The following is a 22,150-nucleotide window of genomic DNA, read 5'->3' as shown; positions in this document are numbered from 1 at the left end:
AGGTCAAAATACGTAGGAAAAGCATATTAAACCCAATTAAAAAAATGATTTATTTTTTGCTCAAAAATCGATTTTTTTTTTGCTTCTTCAAGAGTAATCACACAGATAATCAGCTCAGGAATCCAAATCTGAAAGCTAAAATCATTCACTCATGCAATCGATCGAGTAATCATCAATTATTCGCTGTTGGGAGCAGAAAAATTATAAGACATATCGATTGGTTTTAGTCGTAGACCCACTTTGATTCATCGCAATCCATGCATGGGTCGAAATATTCGAATTTCTCGGTCTACGAGGGAGCCCGAGCTTACAATTAGGTGGAGTCAGGTAGCCACGGGCGCGCGGTTTGTTGTGGGGCGTCACCTTTAATATTTTCGGGCAATTTGATTTTCATAAAAATCGTAGAACAAATGCAAAATATAGAAATCATTACATAAATCATAGGTGAACAAATGGGAATGGTTATCCGATGGTTTCTGCACAGTGAACATCAGTATCGGTGGGGAATAGTAGCGGTTTAGATTTGTGAATCTTGTGGATTCCAGATCAAAGAGAAGGGAGTGATGGCCGACTACATATCCATATACAGCGCCCACTTCGTGTCACGTGAAATTACGCACTAGATTACTTGCTTCTAAACCTACATCACCAACCCCCTTGTCCTTCCATGTTCTGCCCCTTCGCCATCATTGACCTACGTTCGATGCTTCTGCTTCCCTCGAAAGCTTAACGAAACAAGCGTAAACCACAATGGCAGCTTGAACTATACGCGTTCAGCTACATTGAAGCAGCAGCAGTCCATACAGGTATGTAGTTTGTCGAAACTATAGCTACCGCTGTTGGCTTGCTCAACATGATGCCTCGGGTTATGATTAGAATTGTACAATGGGCACGTAGGATATTCAGAAAGAAAAGAGAGGACCTTTTTCTAATTCGAGATTCTGGCCAACGATAAGCCCGATAAATGCCAGAGTATAAGCCCCTCGTAATTGATAGAATTTCACAAATTGCCTAACTTGAGATGTTAGCGCACTTTTTTTTCGACGAACAATGTACCAAATATCCATGCGGAGATGTACTCGGAGCAAAATCTGCGAGAGCATGAACTCATACAGTTGAATTACGCACCTATCTATAGTGGACTGAAAATGGTGTAAATAAGAATCTCTGAATCGTACCAATTTGAAGGGTTAAAGGTCCGAACGGATGATCCCCAAGGTCCTTCGCGTGTCCTGTAGGAAGACATAGTACCCGACAAGATCGTAGCAAGTTCCCCAATGGGAAAATGCAGGACGTTGATACGGTCAGTGGTCGGTGTATGTGTAGCTTTGCCGTTGGACTCTCAGAACGTGAAAAGCGAGGTGAAAAGACAGTGGACAGCGACGGGGTCAGGCGACACTCACTCACTCCGTTCGTCCGTTCGTTCGTTCGTTCGTTCGTTCGTTCGTTCGTTCGTTCGTTTTACGGAGTACGGGAGAAGGTAATCGATGTGAATTCACATCCCCCAGCCGCCCTGTGCCCAAACCACCGAAGTACAACGAGGAATCCCTGGAAAACTCAGCCGGGCACACGTCGTCCTCAACATCTACCAACCCCGCATCGTATACCTCGTCGTATCCCAAAGGTTGCGGAGTAGGAACACTATCCGGATTTATAGTCAGTCGCCCGGAGAGCGCGGAAAAACAGAAACCAAGATGTTAGGTGTGTACGTGCGAAACCCGAATGGGACCAACAGGAACGCTAAGGTGTATCCTAACATTCGACAAATGTGGTCCACGTCCGTGTAAATGCGGGAGGTTTTACAATTTTTATCCACGAACGTACGTAAACGGACTAACTTATAGATTCACCGTCGTCGCGAAGAACTTTCCGCCCTGCTTTGAAAGTCACGAATGAATTTCGGAAAATGTTTCGTCACTGGTCGAAAGATAGAGAAAAAGTGAAAAATTTCATCCACTCTCTTCGATAGTGTTATATGCTTACATTCTTTTAAGATGTTATTTTTTTCAAACGATGTTGAAAATTACGATTGAATAAAGGAATGGATAAACCGGGTTCGGAAAAATATCTCACGTCTGTTATACATATATAACAGATTCGCGACAGCCACTGCGCTTCAAAAATTCACCCATCACGTTCTACCGGTATTGAATTTTGGAACGAATCCTAAATGATTATCACCCGAACGCTATCGCGAATCGTCTCCACAAATTGCTTTCTGATAATCGTCAATCACAGTTAACAATAAGCAGTACCGTCAATGGCACCAACCGCTTCCTGACGTTGGCTTTCAGAGATAGCTATGGCTATATCTGGATATAACACACAGTACGTGCATACGTATGTATGAGGCATTCCACGTCAACGCTACCAATTATATTCCCTCGCCATTTGTTATCGGATTTTGAAATAGTTGTCACGATTTTCGCTACTCAGAAAACTAATTTGGAATTCTATTTCATTAGAAAGACTTAAAATAGATTAGAACACACACGCGCACACACCTATTCATAGGTAACGCAGTACTGTCGAGATGAAGGTATCACCGGCGCCGCATTATGATGTTCTGTTCAAGGGGGTCGGAGAGGGTCATGAATAGCGTTGATTGCTTACCCGAATAATGCATAATTATCACACGCCCTGCACACATGTGTGCACGTACACACCTGCGGATTGGCCACCGCCAAGCTAACAATGATCTGACTTAGAATAGCCGCAGTCGATTCTGAGCCTCGAAATCCATGCACAAGAATACCCCTGCAGGTGAGCCTACCGAAATATCCTTACAGATATTATCGTTGGCAGTATTTGTTTAGTTATTATTAATGTTACTGTCATCATCATCGTTCCTGTCGCGTTGTAATCATTATTATTCTACAAGGAAGCCCTTAAACTTCCTTCCCAGCGCAACGAAGCGAAGTGTTATCACAATTATGAGCTACCATCTTGGAAAATTAGAGTGTCGCGTGTGCAGTGAGCCGTTTCGTACCCCTTGAGGTTTAAGATGTGGATCCAGGAATGTCGTACATAACGTAAAGTAATAACACCAGTAAATTAACGTGTCAACAACTATGCTACTTACATATTATCTGTATGAACATAGACACACGTATATTCTTCGAAGAATAATTAATTACCAGTATTTCATTTTTCCCATTTTCCAAGTTTGGCGTTTCATTGAATTGAATTACTAGAAGATTTTGATTTACGACCAATGTACAAATACCATTTTGATGCTTAAATATTATACATCCAAAAATATTGATGATTTGTGTAAACGTGATTAGCTGGATTCATTTTTGGATGGTTCAGAGTACGCTGCGCCTGGCAGTAGGCGATACGAGTTTCATTTTTGACAAACAAGCGCATCACATCCTTGTAGGGACAATATCAACCATTCGAAAGATACTTCTGGTTATTATTCATTTCTTTTTCAATGTGCAACCTGCAATTGCACTCACTTGTTGGTTCGAGGGTCAGTGGTTCAATGTAATAAAAATGAACAAAAAAAATCATCGAGCTCTGGGATATGAATTACTCTACACACTTTTAAAAATAAACTTGAATTGAAAGTATGAAATTGGCTAATTCCACGGTTGCATCGAAATCAATTTTCAAAATCTTTCGGTATTTCAAAGTAATAAAATCAAAAAAAAAAAGAGGATCTCACTGTTTTAACGACCGATGATCATTTATCACCTCAAGGTAACTCTACTGTCATGCTTACTTCATTCTTACAAGACCAAGCAATTCAGTTCGACCGAGTGTCTGACATTATAAAATGAAATTTACAAGTTCTTCAAAATGAGCATTTTTGAGGCATTTTTAACCTCAGCGTAAAATTAAATAGTAGCAAAAAAAAAAGAGAAGAAAATAAAAAAATCTCTACCAAATAGAACGGAACTCACATTGCACGCATAAGATCCGCTGCCTTCTACTGAACTTCTTGTTTGTTCATTTTTTTTCAAGATCATCCACTTCCCTCTCTGGACAAAAAAAATTAGAAAAAAATCAAATACCACATGTAGATGATTCTCATGAAATATCTGATCAACCTTCAGCCAATGCTCATATTTTATCCAAGTACCAAAAGTATAATGAACTCCGTAAACTCGTGACAAAATTTTCAACGAGTTTATGATACGCACAAGATTCTCACCAGTTTTTTAAAAATTTCGAATAAATTCCTTTAAATGAAATGAAAAGTAAGTAATATTCATTGACCCCATTGGAGATGAATATTATCTTGATAATTCCATGCGAATCGTATTCTGTTTATAATACAACCACTTTCACTCTCCATGTGGAAGCAAAATTTTTTGCCTGGAAGTTGGTTTTTTTTCGTCTTCGGTTTCTCCTTCTTGACTGGGTACGTACGATATTCCATGCTTATGAATAAGAAGCGAGATTCTCGTTTTTTCAGACCGTTATGTAATAACACGTTTCTGAATATGTATGCACGTATATGATCTAAAAATACATAAGCAAGCACGACGGACTTGCATATGAGTTGAAGAAAATATTGACGATTCATCGTCTGATAATTCCTTCAATTTCCAATTCGCCGTTTCGAGCACAAGAAACTCGTATTCGATTGGAAAAAAAAAAGAACCGGAACCTTATTTTTACAATAATCCAGCGTGGTAACTATTTTTATCGATTTATTTATCCTTCCTTCTTTATTTCTCCGTTATATGGGTTCATGGCGTAAAAGTGAACATTCGCAATGAGCGCGATAAGCAAAAGTGAACAAGTATTATGCACGGTTTCAAAATTACGTAAATTTGCAGCCCTAGAAAAAATATGTACACATACGTTCCATCAGTCAAATTAAACTGCAATAAAAAAGAAATGTCTATAATGGAAAATTTCAGTAAAATAATTTATTTGTTATTATACATAAAAAAAAAATCACATAATCACATCATATGAGAAATCTATACATATACATACTATATAAATGTATTTAACAATTTTTGTACACAATTTAAAATATTTCACATATTAAATAGAAATGTGCTGAATTAATTCACTTATAATGCACGCGATGATCAATTCAAATTTTGATTCCAGCCTTTTTCGCTACATCCTCGAATTTCGATCTGTACTGATTGTTAGGGTCGTATTTCTCGGCCAATTTAGACCAAAGATCGGGACGCTGTGGAGAGGAAAGAAATGTAATTAAACAAATCAATAAATTTGTAAAAATTCAAATGAATGATTAGGCGTATTTTAGAAAAACTCATGGCCCTAAGAATCGAAAGTACATACATACTTTTAGGACAGAGAAAAAAGTTGAGAGCGATAATTGACAGAAAAATCTAGAATTTTTCGTACGTGTTGTGAATGATAAAATTGATACATTTGGAATATGATAATAAACTTACCTTATTAACCAAGAACCGGATCACCTTCTCCGATCCGGCTTTATGTTTATCGCTACAATCGCGACAGTCGGTTGCCAGAGCGTCAGGGAGTGCGACTGGAATTTCGAGAAAAATCAAATAAATAGAACGTTCTTTCAAGTTGCGCAATTAAAACTATTGCATTTTTCTGTTAATTTTTTTTCTTCATTCACTTCTGCACTTACCTTTCAACTCCTTTCCATCGGGTGTGCAGTTACCCTTATCCAGAAGGCAGTTGACGTAATTAAGGAGAAGTCGGTCGCTCTTCAAAACCACATCCAAGTCAACATTGTCGTATTTGTTGGTGTACCTTCCCCCTGTGACGGTAGCCACGATGCAAGCGATTAGGAGAACGAAGCAGAAAATCTGTTGAATGATCAAATTCAAAGACAGATTATATTTCCGAATACGTTTGAAACTCTTCTTATCATTGACTCGAATATGAAAATTCACTCGGAGGAATTAGGAGATAATTAAAAAACAATATTGGTACGAATCGTTCGCAAGATCTTTTGTAAAAATGACAATAAAACGTTGCCAGTCATCCAACAGAATTATACTGCAATGAAAACGTGATCTTTCAAAAAGTGAATCACGAATTCCTAATCCCGAAGAACTTTGGATTCAATAATGGCGATAAATTTAGCAAATCGACTGTATTGGTACAATTCAAGTAGTAGTTCACCTTCATTTTCGTGAGTTTTCTTTATTATAAATCTCAGAAGCGATACTGTCCGGTTTTGACGGACTACTGATGCTGGGACTGCGTCAAGTCAGAGATTTTATACCCGCGCTCGGTTTGTGTTTTAAAAAATGGAGGGTCCGAATTCCCTGAACTCTCGCCCATTTCTCATTTGTTTAACTAACACTTACAGATCTATAGTACGTTTACCTGTATCAACTACACACGCCGTGTTTACACTTGCTTTTAGCATATTGATGAGATAATAAAATTTACCTGGTATCCCCATGACTCGTCCGATGTTATATTATGCAAAATAGGCGTGTATATATGTAGTTGAGTAATTTTGTTTTCATTTTGTAATATACTAATTAACCGGATGAATCGATTGCTTGGTCTATTGATTGATTGATTGATATGTATGCATAAGTTCAAACGATAATATCGAACGAATATTAAATCACAGAACTTCCGCGAACAATTAGCATAATTAATTAAAACAAGAAAGGTGAACTGAATTCTATATGAAAACAGCTCATGATTTGGGTAATCAAATAAATCAATTTCCCATCAATACAATTATTTTCAAAGTTGTCCAAATATCACGCTCTAATTTGTTCAAACAATTCACTGAACACATCGAAAACAAAAAATTATCATAGTATTTTCCGCATATACATATAGTTAAGTGCGTATATTTTCGGAAATGGCAAGTGGTAATAATTGAAAATCAGCAACTTTTATATGAAACTGAAAAAAAAGTTCGCGATCTAAAATCTTGTACAACGTATAATTTATGGCATATTTATGTATTGTAATTAATCTCGGCCAACTTCGACCCAACCTTGACTCATATTTTGTACAGATATTTGTATTACAATAATCTTCACAAACAATTCTAAGATCAATTATCATTAATTCCCCCTCGAGGATCTATGACGTGTTTCGGCAAAATGGATTAAATGTAAGTAACACGATCTCCATGTGATAATTGCAACCAAAAAAATTTTTAAATATTATGAAGCGGAAGAAATGACGTACGCCACATCAGTTTCTCGAATTTCCATTACTTATATCAGCAATACCTCGTAAAATGAAAAAAGAAAAAGGGTATATATATAATGCGTAAACGTGGATATACCAAGCAATTAAATATGCAATAGTTTCTTAAAATCCTCCGTAATAAACTGTTTTGATTATCGGGCATATTAATGATTACGTCAAGCTGAACACAACTCTTTTTATTCTTTTTTTTTTCCAATCATTCGTGCGTCTAGTTCAATGACTAATATATTGTACACATAATTATATACACCTAGATCAGTGTTGATGATCTGAAGTATTTCTATAAAAAAAAAACCAAAGAAAAAAAGAGGGAAGAAAAATAAAGTGAAAGAAAAACGCCGTACAAGCGTTATGACTATGTATACAATTGTTATGCGAAGTTGAAACCAATAATTAACAATTCCTGCACAGAGTAATATACCAGTTGTGTTATTATATGATATTCCGGATGTTAGACTCACGAAAACACGGTACAAACACATTCAATGTAAGTTATAATATGTCCTTTGTAATCGCTTGAGTGACTCGTGGGATTATTTATCGCCTTTTTCCTTATGATCAAAGATTCAGGACACGAATATTCATACGGGTAAATTATATTTTATGCGTTCAAGGAAAGAGTTCAGTCGAGGAAGAGGTAAATCAGTTTGAAAGAGCTGAAGGCTCAAGGTATACGCACACGAAAAGATCATACTGAACGTGATTATTCTATGACGAACAACATTATCGTGACTCGTTAGAATACATGAATTATTTCTATTCAAAATCATCGAAATATACATATACATTCCGCACAATTGCTGAAATCAGATATGGCAGCAAATGGTCCTTCTTTTGTTCCTCAGGTTCTTTTACTAACTGAATGTGTAACTTGCTCGCAAGTTCTAATACATGTACATCAATTGGCATTTGTTAAATATACTGGATATACGGATATTTTATCACGTTCATGTTCCTTGTAATATTCATGAGAGAAATCTTGCAGATGCTGCTGCAGCTTATAAGCCTAATGTAACATATGTCTGCTTATACTTATGTATACCCGTGTATACGTATGATAATGTTACAGTAAAGTTTTTTTTCTGTATAGAAACCAGTTTAAAAGTAGACGTTATAGTATGTGATATGCAGTAACAGCGTTACAACTAGGTAAACCTGAATTATACTGAAATAACTACAAAAAACTTGGGATGAAAAAAAAATATTTAGTAGTTATTTGTAGGAACAGAATTATATCATCGTTTATTGATCTCCACAGGATATTCAATTTTTCATTTTTCGATATCACTTTTGTGATCATTTTTTTGTTTTATTCGCGTTATATAACAAGCCGCAGAATTACTTATTATCCTAATTATTGCTAAAAGATATATAAATCGGATTTTTTTGCTCCGCCATTTTTTGTAAGCTTTGAATTCGGCAATGACGTGCAGAACTTTTTTTCCTACATTCGCCGGAGGATATACCCCGATGTAGCATGTGATCATGTATTTCTAATTATCTTCGCTAATAATTCTCACCACTGTACATACAGGATTATGTATCATGATCATGTTCGAAATATTTCATGCGAATACTGTTGATGGATATAAAATGCTATATAGGTCGAGTCTTTTCATCACCATTACTGAATAACCTTCTCTTTTGAGGAATTTTCATTGAAAACGCACCCCGTGCAACCGAAGGATAAATAAAATGTTCGTACACAGAGTTCAAAAGATTGACTTTTATAAATGCGGTAGTCAATTTTTCTTTTCATCAATATACATATCACGACCTATACTTTGAAATGGGTCTTTACTCCACTCCTACTAGAAGGTTTTTAAAGACTGCAAGTTTCTATGATGAATCAATATCTAGTAATAGTGTTTTAAATTATAACTACATATCCCTGGAAAAGGAGTTTGACTCCACTGCTATTGGAAGGTTTTATAATGAATTATCGTCTAGTACGAGTGTTTTAAATTAGAATATTGCGGTTTATTATTTTTGTTGCATATATTCAAAGTATTACGAGTTTTGGAGAGAACCTTCTAATGATAAATTTTGAAAGATAATACGGCAAAATAAAATATCTGGATCAAGGTCAGCGAGATTTATTTCTCCAAATCTGAGGTCTCAACGAAATGTCAACTCATATGAATCTCCTTTGCAGGTTTGATCTTGTAGATAAGTCGGTAGATCAAAATTTTCAACGCTAAACATTCACCTTCAAAATTAATTCAATATTGTTAGGATTTGGAAGTGATGAATTCTGCTGAATAGCAAAAAATAAAAGATATTTCAAAATGGTATTCAACTTTATTCAATGATTACGTAGGTAATATGAGAAACATAATTCGACAAATTATTTAAATTATTAATTATTTTTCTTCGAGTTTGAGATATTATTATTGAAAAATTATCAAGCAATCACAATAGGCTTTTGTTGATTGCACAAATTTTCAATATTCACTTCATCAATAGCCATCTCACATCCACAGCTGCCACCTTTAATCAGGAGCGATTGGTCCACAATCTGTAATTAAATAAAACAATGAGTTTAATAAGTTTGCAGATTGAGTTTCGAATGCTTTCTTGTAAAAGTTAATTCAGATAGCAAATAGAACGATCATGGCATTCAGAGATCTTGATTGGTAGTAATATTAGTCATCATTTAATGGTGGATGTTATATTCAAAGTATTCGAAAATTGAATAAGTATTTCAGTAAATATTCGATTCAAATTTGACTATGACACAGAAAAAACTTACCGTAATTGCTGCATTGAATAAGACCGCCAATTTCAGGGAGGATATATTCTGCAATCAAAAAATACGTGGTTGTGTATGCGTTGTTACCTACAACCCTAGTGGCAAATAGCATCATGAATATCAGATAGCAAATAGAACGATCATGGCATTCAGAGATCTTGATTGGTAGTAATATTAGTCATCATTTATTGGTGGATGTTATATTCAAAGTATTCGAAAATTGAATAAGTACTTTCCAGTAAATATTCGATTCCAATTTGACTATGACACAGAAAAAACTTACCGTAATTGCTGCATTGAATAAGACCGCCAATTTCAGGGAGGATATATTCTGCAATCAAAAAATACGTGGTTGTGTATGCGTTGTTACCTACAACCCTAGTGGCACATAGCATCATGAACATCAGATAGCAAATAGAACGATCATGGCATTCAGAGATCTTGGTTGGTAGTAATATGAGTGTCATCATTTAATCCATAGCAGTAATTGCATCAAAACTTTGATAATCGAGAAATATTGTATATTCAAACGTCTATTTTATCTAAGTTTCAACTTTGATTTATCAAAAAAATAACTCACCCTTGTTAGTGCTCAGATTCCAATTGCCAAGTTCATAAGATGTGTACTCTGTAATTTAGAAAACAGTGTTTTACACGTTGCGATTAAATCTGGGAATCACTACTATGTATGGTGTTGAAAAAAGTCAGATAGCAAATAGAACGATCATGGCATTCAGAGATCTTGGTTGGTAGTAATATGAGTGTCATCATTCAATCTTTTTCAGTCATACATGAAAACTTTAGTTGGTTTTACTTTGGAATACTTTAATTAAATATATTGCAGCTTTAATTCAAATCTCTAAGTTCATCAGGGATGTGTTCTACAATTGAAAAATATAATGTTACTAGTGTTGTCAACAACAATCTGCATTTTGCATGAAAAGTAAATAGAAAATAAATATGCAAATAGAATGATCATAGTATTTAAAATTTTGGGATTTTAGTTGCAAGAATTTCATGATTTTATTCGAAATTAAATCAAGAAGTCATGAAGTAAGCATTATCCTCATGCATCGGTTAACTCACCTCGATATCAGGGACCCAATACTTGGTCAGGATCCAGTAGCAACTCTGAAAAATACAAAAAAGTGTGAAATATTCAGTCTTTATCTAAAATTTGATATTACATGATATGATTAACTCACCTAGATTCTTCATTAGGACTAACTGTTAAATAACAGACATATTTATAAAATGAAACAAAGCTCTAGTTGAAAAATGAATAGTTACAGTATTATTTAAAATTTTTTATTGATTTGTACAGCTTATTCGGCCTTTTTGGGAGCACGTGTCTTCTTAGCAGGCAAAGGCTTCTGAGAACGAAGTACAGCAGAAGCACGTCGCAGAGCAGCCTACAAATTCCAATGAGACATGCTTTTTTGATTAAAAACTCCAACTTTGAAAAATAGGGTGGACAGATATATTAAATATATCTCAGATAGCAAATAGCAATAATCATGGCATTCATAGATCTTGGTGGCTAAGGATGTCATCATGAATTTTTCAATGTATACCATAGGTTTTCTTCTCCTACAATGAATACTCAACAATATAACTAACCTTTGTAAGGTCGACTCTGTATTTGTTAGCTGAGAGAAGTGTACGCAGTTTGTACAGCGACCGACGTGCACCAGACTTCATGGTACGCCTGACCGTAGCCTTAGCAGGCTTGTTGCCAGACTTCGCTTTCTTGTAAACAACAGTGAAACCCTTTTTGTCTGGAGTATCAACAATGCCAACACTCTTTCGGTGTACAAGACCGGAATAACGGTAGCTACTCAAATTTGTGAGGTTGTTTGGCTCCTACAAATAATATTTATTCACCGATACAGAATAGTGTCTTTACTAATCCAGGGTCCATATTTATTTGATTGATGAATAGGGTTAGAACTCACCGTGGAGAAAGGCTTGCTGATGTTACGTTTCTTCAAGAGAAACGCATTATTATTGCGAATGATCATCCAATTCAAATGGGACGACATTTTGATGGCCTGGAAATTAAAACTGTGTCAGAAATGTGTAGGCAATATTTAAAAAGCTACAGGATAATTAATGGCGAGTTGTCACTACTTCCTCCAATACACGTGGTTCAAACTTTATTGTTTCACTTAAAATTATGAACGAGTAATTGCCCACTGAATACTGGCAATCCGATTCAATGAGGATTTTGAGTACTTGAGATGAATAAAACCCTCTGGGAAAAAGCTTCGCAAATAAATAAAGCGTACAACTACTCACCGTTTGCAGTCAACTACAGAGAAACGGAAGAAAAGAAATACGGAAGTTGCTTGGGGTGATACGTCAGTCAAATTAAACGTAACGCAAGCATAAGTTGAATGCATAATGATCCCATACAAGCATATTATTAAAATATGAGGGTTTTTTATTGCTAATTATCATTTAATCTTCAACTACCTGAACAGCTCATATAATCAATAAATGTAACCAGTACGTATTTGACTCTACAAGCCGAGTCTCTTTTTGTCCATCGATTCTTTATTGCCGAGGCACTCGATTAGGTAATGTCGATTAACGATTTGAAAGAGCGCGTTCGTTCAAAATGTAAATGCAATTAAAATACCGATTAGATAAAGGTCATTACGATTGAAATGAATGAATCTCTAAAAATAATTGGTTCTTCCTTACATGAGAAAGTTTATTTATTGATAATATCATTGGATCATCACGTATAAGGCAACTCATTGTAGACATCAACACCGGTAATTTTATCGTCAGAAAGAGCATCGATATTATCATCCCTAATCCCTGCCGTGAAATCCTGGGGTATGAATATTTTGGTTTCAGAACGAAACAGTTCGTCGTCTTTCGTAAATTTTTGTAATCTGGCCCACCTAGTGGCAACTTCCTTGTAAAAACATTTTCTGAAAGCCAAACAATGAGCGTGTGGCAACTTCTCATATTTTATTCGCATAAAGCCGAGATTCGACATGACGTGACGCCAAGATTTCATGAACCTTGCGTTAGCTCCAACGTGCTTTGAATCGGGAGTAATAATCAACAATAGTCCGCCGTTTTTCAACAAGTTATATGCCTTTTTACAGCAGGCATATCTCTGCTCTGGAGATGGCAAATACTCTAACAACAAGCAAAATACGATTGTATCAAAAGAATTAGTAGTCAGTTGAACGACTTGTTTTCTATTTTCAGAAAATACATCATTTGACCCTACTTGCAGACTCAAAAAGTCGCATTGTAAAACCTCTTCACAAGATGGTGCTAAATCAATTGCTGTCACCTCAAAATATTTAACATGCCCAAAAGGATTGTAACAGCTACCGACATCCAATAACTTAACTTTAGATGTTTCTATATCTAATGATTTGATCAGATCCAACATATCTCCATCATTACTTTGGACAAACTTTGTATTTCTCGATGTTTTAAATTTTTTAGAGCAACAGCTAGTTGCTGACGAGTTACCATCATGACTTTCCTTTCGTATATCTGATTCTTTATCCTCTGTAGATTCATGATCTGAACAAATCAATTTGCTCCCTGATATTGGCTGTCCAGTTTTATCTGAAGGTGCCTGTTCATGATTAATTATTTCAGAATCAGAATGTTCTTGATATGTTAATATTCCATCGACGCTTTGATTTGTAGCTATCTTATGTTTGATATTAATTTCTCTATCCCAATATACTTCGGTCCCACCTTTAAAAAAATATTCCAGACACTGAGACTTGACCCAGTCTATTCTACACTTTGTGTTCTTTGTCGGATCAGCTACATTTTCTGCCCAGTGTTTCGTAGCCAACTTGTGCATAGATTCGGCATACTTCTGTAATACATAAATAAATTCAATGACAAACATTAGTATGATAATAAATTAGATTGCCTGGCTACACAGGCTAACCTGCAACGTATCGCTTTCAGCAAGATGTCTCTTCCAAGCTTCTTCGGGGCCATAAATTTGTGATTCCCTCCTCAAATTACTATGAATACCCTTTATGAATGCTGCCAAGTCTTTGTGCTCAGTAGAAGCCATTATTGTAGCAGGTAACAATACAAACAATTTAAAGATCGCGTTCAATTGGTTAACGATAAAAACAAACAGTTTTTTACAATAACAAGTCAAGAAATCAAAATTCACCAGTGTGGTATGAACCGGCCATCTTTTTTACTAAATTCAATAAATCGAGAACTAATACTTGATTTTCAAGACGAACCTGCTGATTTCATGCTGCTCTGAAACCAACTTGTAATTTTGCATTTCATAATTAAAAATCGCTAAAGATTTTTCATAAATGTCTCTTCTGGTCCGTAGTGGTGTGTGCAGTAGTCATCAATGGATAAAATAGAACGAACTCCAGAATCGCATTTAGTGCCGTCTATTTATGAAAATCCACACTAGAAACTAGAGAGGGAAGCTGGATAGTAACGCCTGAACCATGAACGCCAATGGCCAGAGTTGTGTCGGTTTCCTGTGTGGTTAGGAGCCGCGTTTTATAATTGTAAAAAATTTGTTGTAAATACCCGATTCTATTATTATCAACAGAAAGTAGTAGAATCTGAGAGTGACTGTTGATATAAAAATGTTACACGGTATAAGTTTGACGTTTCTAAAACTTGATAACAAATTTTCAAAGGGGTGTGCCTCGTACACATGAAGCTTGGCTTCTGTCAAATACATACGTCCAACTTGAACAACAATATATATCATTGTAAAAAGTGTTGCGTTTTGTTGAATAAGGAAAACCGTTCGTGTTAAGATCGATTTACAAAAATGTCGCACAGTGCAAGCGCTGAAAATCTGACTACAGACGGCCAAGTAAGTTCTTTACATTTTACTTTCTCACACATTGATCACAATTTTCTACGTTATTGCAGAACTTACGAATAGCATTTAAATTAGTCTGCACTGAGTCATGCAGAGGAAATTACTAAGAGTCATTCATTACTCCTTTACTACGCATTTTGCATTTCCTCTCACCAAACAGCTGTAAATGGAATAAATACAGAGAAACTTCTTGTGAATAAACAAAATTGTTATTAATGTTCACTAAGCAAAATTATTCTTCACTTTCTTATCAGAATGGAGGAGGTGATAGCAATATGTGTCTGGAGTTGGCGCTCGAAGGAGAGCGCCTCTGCAAAGCAGGTGATTGCCGTGCCGGAGTTGCATTTTTTCAAGCTGCTATCCAGGCAGGAACAGATGACTTAAGAACACTAAGCGCGATATACAGTCAGCTGGGAAACGCTTATTTTTATCTCGGTGATTATGTAAAAGCCATGCAATACCACAACCATGATTTAACCCTTGCCAGAACAATGGGGGATAAATTGGGTGAAGCTAAATCAAGTGGGAATTTAGGAAATACTCTTAAAGTTATGGGGAAATTTGACGAAGCAACGATCTGCTGTAAACGACATTTAGAAATCTCCAGAGAACTTGGCGACAAAGTATGCACGGTTGATTGCCTAGTTATTCAAACGTTATTACCTCACTTACATTTATATTAAATCTCATTTTGTTCCAATCCCATCAGCTAAGCGAAGGTCGAGCTCTCTATAACTTAGGAAACGTTTACCATGCCAAAGGTAAACAAATTGGCAGAGTAGGACAGCAAGATCCAGGGGAATTTCCTGAAGATGTGCGACAATGTCTGCAAGAAGCTGTTCATTATTACGAGTATGTTTTTTTAATTGTTTCATCTACAAATTCGCAAACAACACTTGTAAAAATCAGTTGAGAGATTAATCAATGTTTTAGAGAAAATTTAAAACTGATGAGAGAACTTGCCGACACAGCTGCGCAAGGCAGAGCATGTGGAAATTTAGGCAACACATTTTATTTACTGGGGGATTTTTTACAAGCAATTCACTATCATAACGAAAGATTAAAAATTGCTAAAGAATTTGGTGACAAACCTGCAGAGCGAAGAGCGAACAGTAATTTAGGAAATTCGCACATATTCCTTGGAGAATTCGAAAAAGCTGCACAACATTATGAGTAAGTTGCCTGCAAAATTATAAAGCTTCCAGAAAGACGGATACTGTTATTGTTGAATCAATCGTTCATTATAGGCGCACATTAGAACTTGCACAAGAATTGAAAGATCGAGCAGTAGAAGCGCAGGCATGCTATTCCCTTGGTAACACCTACACGCTGTTACGTGATTACCGAACTGCTGTGGAATATCATCTCCGTCATCTCTTGATAGCTCAACAATTGTCAGATCGAGTTGGTGAAGGTCGAGCTTGCTGGTCATTAGGAAATGCTTATTCAGCGATGGGTAATCACGAAAAAGCTCTCCATTTTGCCAGTCTACATTTGAACATTTCGAAGGAACTGAATGATGCCATGGGCCAAGCCACAGCTCAAATGAATGTGACTGATCTGAAGAAAATTCTTGGCCTAGAAAAGGGCAATGAAGAAACTGAAAGTGGCAATGGCATGAGATTAATTCCAACCACTAGAGCGTCAGCTATAGCAGCTTCTTCACCGGGTAGATATAGATTAAGAAGACAGAGCATGGACAATTTGGATCTCATTAAGGTAAGCACATAAACTTTGTCGCCTGTTTTTGAAAAGTCATCGAACGTATAACCACTATTGGGTATTTTCATGCATAGTTATTTACAAGGACCATGGAAACGGTAATATTTTCTATCTGCACCAGATTTTTGAGCTAAACTCATCCTCATATGAAAGCGCCTAGATTTTCAGTTCAGAAATTAAATTCTGGAATCCAATTTCAGCTAACACCTGATGGAAAGCAAAGAGACATGGGTGAACCACTTCCAGCAAGGGCTGGTATCGCACCTCAACCTTCGCAGGAAGAAGAAGAAGAATCATTTTTTGAACTTTTATCTCGATTCCAATCTGGAAGAATGGATGATCAGCGTTGTGTGTTAAATTCAAAGCAAAAGCCAAGGCCCAGGCCACGAGTGGCCACGCCAGAAAGAGAGAAAGATGGAGAAGATCTGTTAGAGCTAATAGCTGGAATGCAAAGTAAGCGAATGGATGAGCAACGTGTGACGTTGCCATGCTTGCCAGGATTAAATACCAACAGAAATAGCCAGTCAGCGAACAGACCATCCCCTCAAGCGCCACAGGAAGCCGATGATTCTTTCATTGAAATGCTTGTGCGCTGTCAAGGTTCTCGATTAGAGGATCAGCGCAGCCCGTTGCCTGCAGTATCGACGTTACATGATGCAGAGGAGGAACAAAACCAAAGAAGAAATGTTAATGCTCAACCAGCTACTACCGTCCCGGAAGAAGATCTATTTGCGCTTATTCAAAGGCTTCAAGCTGGTCGCATGGAAGATCAACGGGCTTCTGGACCAGCGAAAAGTCATTGAAACATCGTCGGTAAGTGTAAAATTTCAGTTAAATTATTGCCATTGTATGTTGATTATAAGGAATAAGTATTTTACGAACAATGATTGAGCATTTGAAAAAAAAAATTCAAATGATGTTATAAAATAATTATCATAATTTACGTTGAATACTAACCAATTACCGATAGAATCGTGCCAAAAAAAAAAATTTAAAAATGAAATCATGAGCCTCCTAGATGAGCTAACAGATCTTTAATTGAAAAGCAAAATATTACCCAGAGTATCTCTGTTGTAATGTATTAATTTGTATAAACGTCGCGATGAATACCATTAACTTTCAATATACCTAGGAAAAAATACTAAGAAATTATTGAGTATAATACTCAATTTGTTGAAATCTTTAACTTTTTTTTTCCTCATATATTTGCTGATCTGACAAAGTAGTAGTTAAGAAATTATACAATCAATACCAATAATGGTGCTCATGAATATGCACTGGTATCTAATACAGGAATTAATTGAACCGAAGGCCATGAAACTAATAGTTAACGTTAATATTATTGTTAAGAAAATTCATGATCTGCGTTTTTTGCATTGTTTGTGATGAAAATACTTATGATGATACCGTGCGCTAACAGAGATTATTATCATCATCATCATCATTATTATTATTATTATTATTATTATTATTATTATTATTATTATTTTGTACGTTTCTTTCATCAAAAATACTCTACTGTTGTAATGAAAGATTGATTCTAATAACTGGAAAGTATACAAAACAATCTGATCGTCATTTCAATTTATACATTGGACAGTTTCATATAAAGCATAAATTCCGTCTTTTTATTTCTAAGACAAACTAAAACGAGGGGGGAAATAAAATCGTTGTGGCTAGAAAAAAGGCTTGTATACGTACCTATACGTTGTATACACCATAGATGTAATAGAAACTCTTACAAATTAATTTGTAGAATATGTATAATTAATAATTCAATTAAAATATGCTCTAAAGCGTATGATGACATTTATTCGTGACAAAAATATTCCACATGTAAAATTCGTAACAATTAATCTTAGCTCTATACACTAAAAGCTATATTTTTATCAAATATTTTAATGTCATCTGGAATCTATTTTTGAGCAAAAACAATGGCAAAATGTTATAATTCTAGTTATAATTGTTAATGATTAAAGAGTTAAAATTCTACTTTCCTCTAAGTTCCCACGCAGATCATTTTTAACTTTGAAAAAAGTAAACAATAAAGGTTGAAAGCAAAAACATTCCAGAATGCGTATTATTAATAAGGAACTAAGAACTTGAATAAATAAAACTGTACTTTTTCATCAAGTCTACTCAGTTTTTTCTGTGTGAGATCCTTGTATTATCATAAATCATAGATTTCGAGAATTTGAAGAACAAAAAAAAAAGAAGTCTCAGTGCTTCCCTTCTCAATTTATTAGTTCACATCAACATTACAATATTATAAGATGCACACAATGCTTACAACTAAATATATTAGAGCAGAGGTAATTTGCGTATAAACATTCTGTACCACATCCAACCAGTTATGGACGATAATGAAAACCATGTTAACATGTAACTCAAGTGTTCATTTCTCATCGTCACACGTGTTTGACCAGGAATTGGTCCATCTTCCGTCTTCAAGTCAGTTATGAGGTCTAGGTAAACAGGTTCGGTTTTCGCCCAGTCAGCCATTGCGTTCAAATCTCTAGAATACGAACATATTTGTAGTGAATTTATGCAAAACGTCTTATTTGATATATTGATCTGCAAGTGCTGAATATCACCTGTAGTGCCAGCCCCCACTCATTGGATTGTTTTTTGGTGAAAATTGTGGCCTGGGTTCATTTAAACGAACAATGCCAACAATTTCTACCACACCGTCAACTATGTCATTTGGTCTTTTTTCAGGAAATCGTTTCTTCATTGGTACCCAACCTCTGTTTATCAGAATAGTTTCACTGCAAGTATTAGATTTTAAGATTTAGAATATTGAGTAAAATATAACAGACATTTTTTGTCGAATTAAATCATGAAATGTTAGAAACTTACGGCCTGCCTTCTAATTTGAACGGAGTAACAGCTATATAACCTGCTTGAACGTCGCCTATTGCAAATATACCACCGCCAGCACTAGCTGCCTCTCCATCTTTTAATAAGCTTCTTGGACCTATGATGAATTCCTTGTCGTGTATAAATCGGCCTTTCACTTTAATTGGTTGATATTCCATTTCCTGTAAATCTTCGAGGCTAAAATAGTTGATTTATTAAAGATTGGAGTAAAATTAGGTATGGACAATATGAAGATTTCCCAGTCCTCTTACTCCGATGGCAGATCTACTGGTGGATTGTTCAATCGCCCCTTGATCTTACTTATCAAGTCCAGCTTCCATTTACGTCGTTCAACCTGCCAGCATCCCAGACCGAAAGCGAAGAGGGGTAAGCTCTGGGAATATCCATAAATCTATTATTCTCGGCGAACTGTAACATCAGTGATTAAACCATTTCTGAGGGAAAAATAGCATAGTTACTCGCCAACAAGAACCATCCGTATACTCCTATGGTCTCTTTTTTGGGAACAAACCAGTGTTTTCGGCTGTCAATGAGAAGGTTATGGTTGTGCTTTCTAGATTGCTTTCTCACTATTATTTCTGTATTATTGACGGGTGACAAAATAAATAATCGCCCCTTTAAACAATGTGAAAAATTCCGAACGGTCGAGACATTTGTCAACTTTAAACCAATTCTAGATACAGCTAAATTCATTTTGAACTAAAATTGAACACCGCAACAATTGATAATTATTTTTATTTCGATGAAATGCCCCAATTCCGCTGTTGCTTCTTTATCCTGTTTCTTCTATAAAATGTTTCAATTCCACGTCCCTCAGTCCCGGAGTCACACGTTAGTCTTAACCCAACTTTGTTCAATATATTTCATGATCTGTGAGAATCATTGTAACTTGTAGATAAAAGAATAATTCTTACTATAATTTGTCAGTTGTCGGTGTTCTTTAAAAATTATCTTAAAATATGGCAGACGAGATCCAAAAGAAGCTTCAAGCAGAACTCGAAAAATTCAAGCTCGTTGAAAAAGGTAAGATGATCCTTTTTTGGTAATGGTTAGGTGAATTCTGATTTGTAGAATACATTGCTCTATCTGTCCTGCATCCCTTCAATGAGAATTCATAACTGAATGAAACATTTTACCATAACAGATTTCCACAAAGCTCTTGCTCAAAGACAACAACTGGATGGTCAACTTAATGAAAATACAGCTGTCAAACAGGAACTGGATCTCCTAAAGTCCGGTAACGACGTCTTCAAATTGATAGGCCCTGTCTTGGTCAAGCAAGACTTGGATGAAGCCAAACAGAACGTTGTCAAACGAATGGAGTACATCTCCGCCGAACTGTGAGTATTGTACCAGTGTGATGACCATAAACCAGCTCAACTCACAATCAGAGTCAATTTTCGTCGTTAAACTTCCATGCAACCAAATTTCATGTTATCAAACACCTGATATACCAGCAGCTTGTTCCAATAATCTTATTTGACAGTTAATCGCTAATATTTCACTTGGTTTGTTTAGAAAACGGACAGAAGATCTGATAGCAAGGTTGGACAAGAAGCAAGATTCACACCGAGAGAATCTGGCTAAACTTCAACAATCTTTCCAACAGGCACAAGTTAAAGCAGCTATGAAAGCCTAAAATTTATCGGACCTCTAAAATATTTGTTAATAATCTATACTAATTAATTTCGATTCACGATGTGAGATTATTTTGTCACCGAACCCATTACGTAATACACTGTAATTCTCATTCATATTTTTAATTAAAAACATTAATTATTTAACATTTAAACTGAAGTTATTCATACATGATTTCGTAAACATCGTTAGAGTCACGCCGGAATGTTGATAAACAAATTATCAATAATTAACGACTGACAGCTGGAAGGACTTGTTGATTATTCGCTTGGTTGTTCAAAATTATTCAGTAATATCAGGGTTACCGTTTGAGTAACCTTATTCGAAGGGATGATCTTGGCCGTCAGTGGCTGTTACCGATCACGTGACACGGTGACCAAATTTAGTGTGAATTCGCTATATTCCCGTAGTGTTCAGAACCTTTCCGGTTGCTAAAGGTTGCTACAAAGCCGTGTTCAAGTAATCCTAGACGCTGATCACACCACTAACAAACGTAAGAATAAACCTTTGGAATAAACTAAGAAACCGAATAACCACGTAGTTGGAATCATTCGATTCCTGTTCAATGTTCAAATCACAAATCCAAAAGGAACATTTAAATATCGCAACTGCGCACGTACGACCCGGCGATCGAGAAATTCCGTGAATTTTGTAAACTATTCTATTAAATAGTTGTCAACAGTTGTGCTAGACCTGGTAAACAACAATTTATCATTCCCGCAAACTACGCTTGTACATTCGAATGGTCTTCACCAGTGTCTCGTAAATATAGATTGCGGAAGCCATCTGCGTGAAAACAGTCCTCAGGAAGCAGGAGCAAACACGATTCCTCCCCTCCCAGCAGGTATTATAAAATATAATTAATATCAATGATAAAATAACATTACATATGTTGCAAACATATTTTCTCGGTTCTTTCTGAACACAATAATAACTTTCGCAATCACATATTTTCTCCACACCCTGAAATTTTATTCGTCGAAAGTCGATGCCCCGAATTTTAAACACGTTCTAATAAACCGTTCCCACATTCGAAATAAAGCCTCGTCGCAATTGCATGAATGTTATTTTAGGCAACACTCAACACAGGTTCACGTTCCTTTGCAATGTGTGCAAAGAGATATTCTTCAATTCATAATAATTTG

At 35.9% G+C, this 22,150-nt stretch overlaps 6 protein-coding genes across 8 annotated transcripts; 2 read left to right on the top strand and 4 right to left on the bottom strand.

The window, feature by feature from the left end:
- Positions 1-4,946: 4,946 nt before the first annotated feature.
- On the bottom strand, positions 4,947-6,249 carry LOC105687741 (allergen Tha p 1-like). Its single transcript, XM_012403593.3, has 4 exons — positions 6,091-6,249; positions 5,591-5,771; positions 5,388-5,482; positions 4,947-5,158 (listed from the first exon to the last, which is right to left on the bottom strand). Exons 1-4 carry the CDS (start codon positions 6,094-6,096, stop codon positions 5,057-5,059), a joined length of 384 nt encoding a protein of 127 aa, XP_012259016.2. The 5' UTR covers positions 6,097-6,249; the 3' UTR covers positions 4,947-5,056.
- Positions 6,250-11,196: 4,947 nt separating this feature from the next.
- LOC105687758 (60S ribosomal protein L28) lies at positions 11,197-12,266 on the bottom strand. The gene is made up of 4 exons (XM_012403630.3): positions 12,203-12,266; positions 11,860-11,955; positions 11,525-11,767; positions 11,197-11,316 (listed from the first exon to the last, which is right to left on the bottom strand). Exons 2-4 carry the CDS (start codon positions 11,944-11,946, stop codon positions 11,230-11,232), a joined length of 417 nt encoding a protein of 138 aa, XP_012259053.1. The 5' UTR covers positions 11,947-11,955; positions 12,203-12,266; the 3' UTR covers positions 11,197-11,229.
- Positions 12,267-12,592: 326 nt separating this feature from the next.
- On the bottom strand, positions 12,593-14,293 carry LOC105687791 (S-adenosylmethionine sensor upstream of mTORC1). Of its 2 annotated transcripts, none has more exons than XM_020853413.2 (2): positions 14,155-14,293; positions 12,593-13,766 (listed from the first exon to the last, which is right to left on the bottom strand). In XM_020853413.2, exon 2 carries the CDS (start codon positions 13,749-13,751, stop codon positions 12,648-12,650), a length of 1,104 nt encoding a protein of 367 aa, XP_020709072.2. In that variant the 5' UTR covers positions 13,752-13,766; positions 14,155-14,293; the 3' UTR covers positions 12,593-12,647. The 2 variants fall into 2 exon arrangements, with proteins under 2 accessions (XP_020709072.2, XP_012259101.2); XM_012403678.3 differs by lacking the exon at positions 14,155-14,293 and adding an exon at positions 13,842-13,977.
- A 320-nt stretch (positions 14,294-14,613) lies between these two features.
- Positions 14,614-18,620, top strand: LOC105687790 (G-protein-signaling modulator 2). 2 transcript variants are annotated; one of them, XM_020853411.2, is made up of 7 exons: positions 14,614-14,756; positions 15,020-15,388; positions 15,475-15,617; positions 15,699-15,938; positions 16,013-16,484; positions 16,562-16,585; positions 16,688-18,620. In XM_020853411.2, exons 1-7 carry the CDS (start codon positions 14,712-14,714, stop codon positions 17,288-17,290), a joined length of 1,896 nt encoding a protein of 631 aa, XP_020709070.1. In that variant the 5' UTR covers positions 14,614-14,711; the 3' UTR covers positions 17,291-18,620. The 2 variants fall into 2 exon arrangements, with proteins under 2 accessions (XP_020709070.1, XP_020709071.1); XM_020853412.2 differs by lacking the exon at positions 16,562-16,585.
- A 93-nt stretch (positions 18,621-18,713) lies between these two features.
- On the bottom strand, positions 18,714-20,061 carry LOC105687787 (surfeit locus protein 1). Its single transcript, XM_012403674.3, has 5 exons — positions 19,830-20,061; positions 19,619-19,740; positions 19,347-19,544; positions 19,082-19,255; positions 18,714-19,002 (listed from the first exon to the last, which is right to left on the bottom strand). The coding sequence occupies exons 1-5, from the start codon at positions 20,058-20,060 to the stop codon at positions 18,789-18,791; spliced, it is 939 nt and encodes a 312-aa protein (XP_012259097.2). The 5' UTR covers position 20,061; the 3' UTR covers positions 18,714-18,788.
- A 118-nt stretch (positions 20,062-20,179) lies between these two features.
- LOC105687789 (prefoldin subunit 6) lies at positions 20,180-21,159 on the top strand. Its single transcript, XM_012403675.3, has 3 exons — positions 20,180-20,390; positions 20,512-20,707; positions 20,886-21,159. Exons 1-3 carry the CDS (start codon positions 20,327-20,329, stop codon positions 21,004-21,006), a joined length of 381 nt encoding a protein of 126 aa, XP_012259098.2. The 5' UTR covers positions 20,180-20,326; the 3' UTR covers positions 21,007-21,159.
- Positions 21,160-22,150: the final 991 nt, after the last annotated feature.

Source organism: Athalia rosae, chromosome 2 (genome assembly GCF_917208135.1).
Source record: "Athalia rosae chromosome 2, iyAthRosa1.1, whole genome shotgun sequence".
Taxonomy (NCBI): domain Eukaryota; kingdom Metazoa; phylum Arthropoda; class Insecta; order Hymenoptera; family Athaliidae; genus Athalia; species Athalia rosae.
The sequence above is the reverse complement of the archived record's forward strand: the minus strand, read 5'-3'. Positions and strand labels throughout refer to the sequence as shown.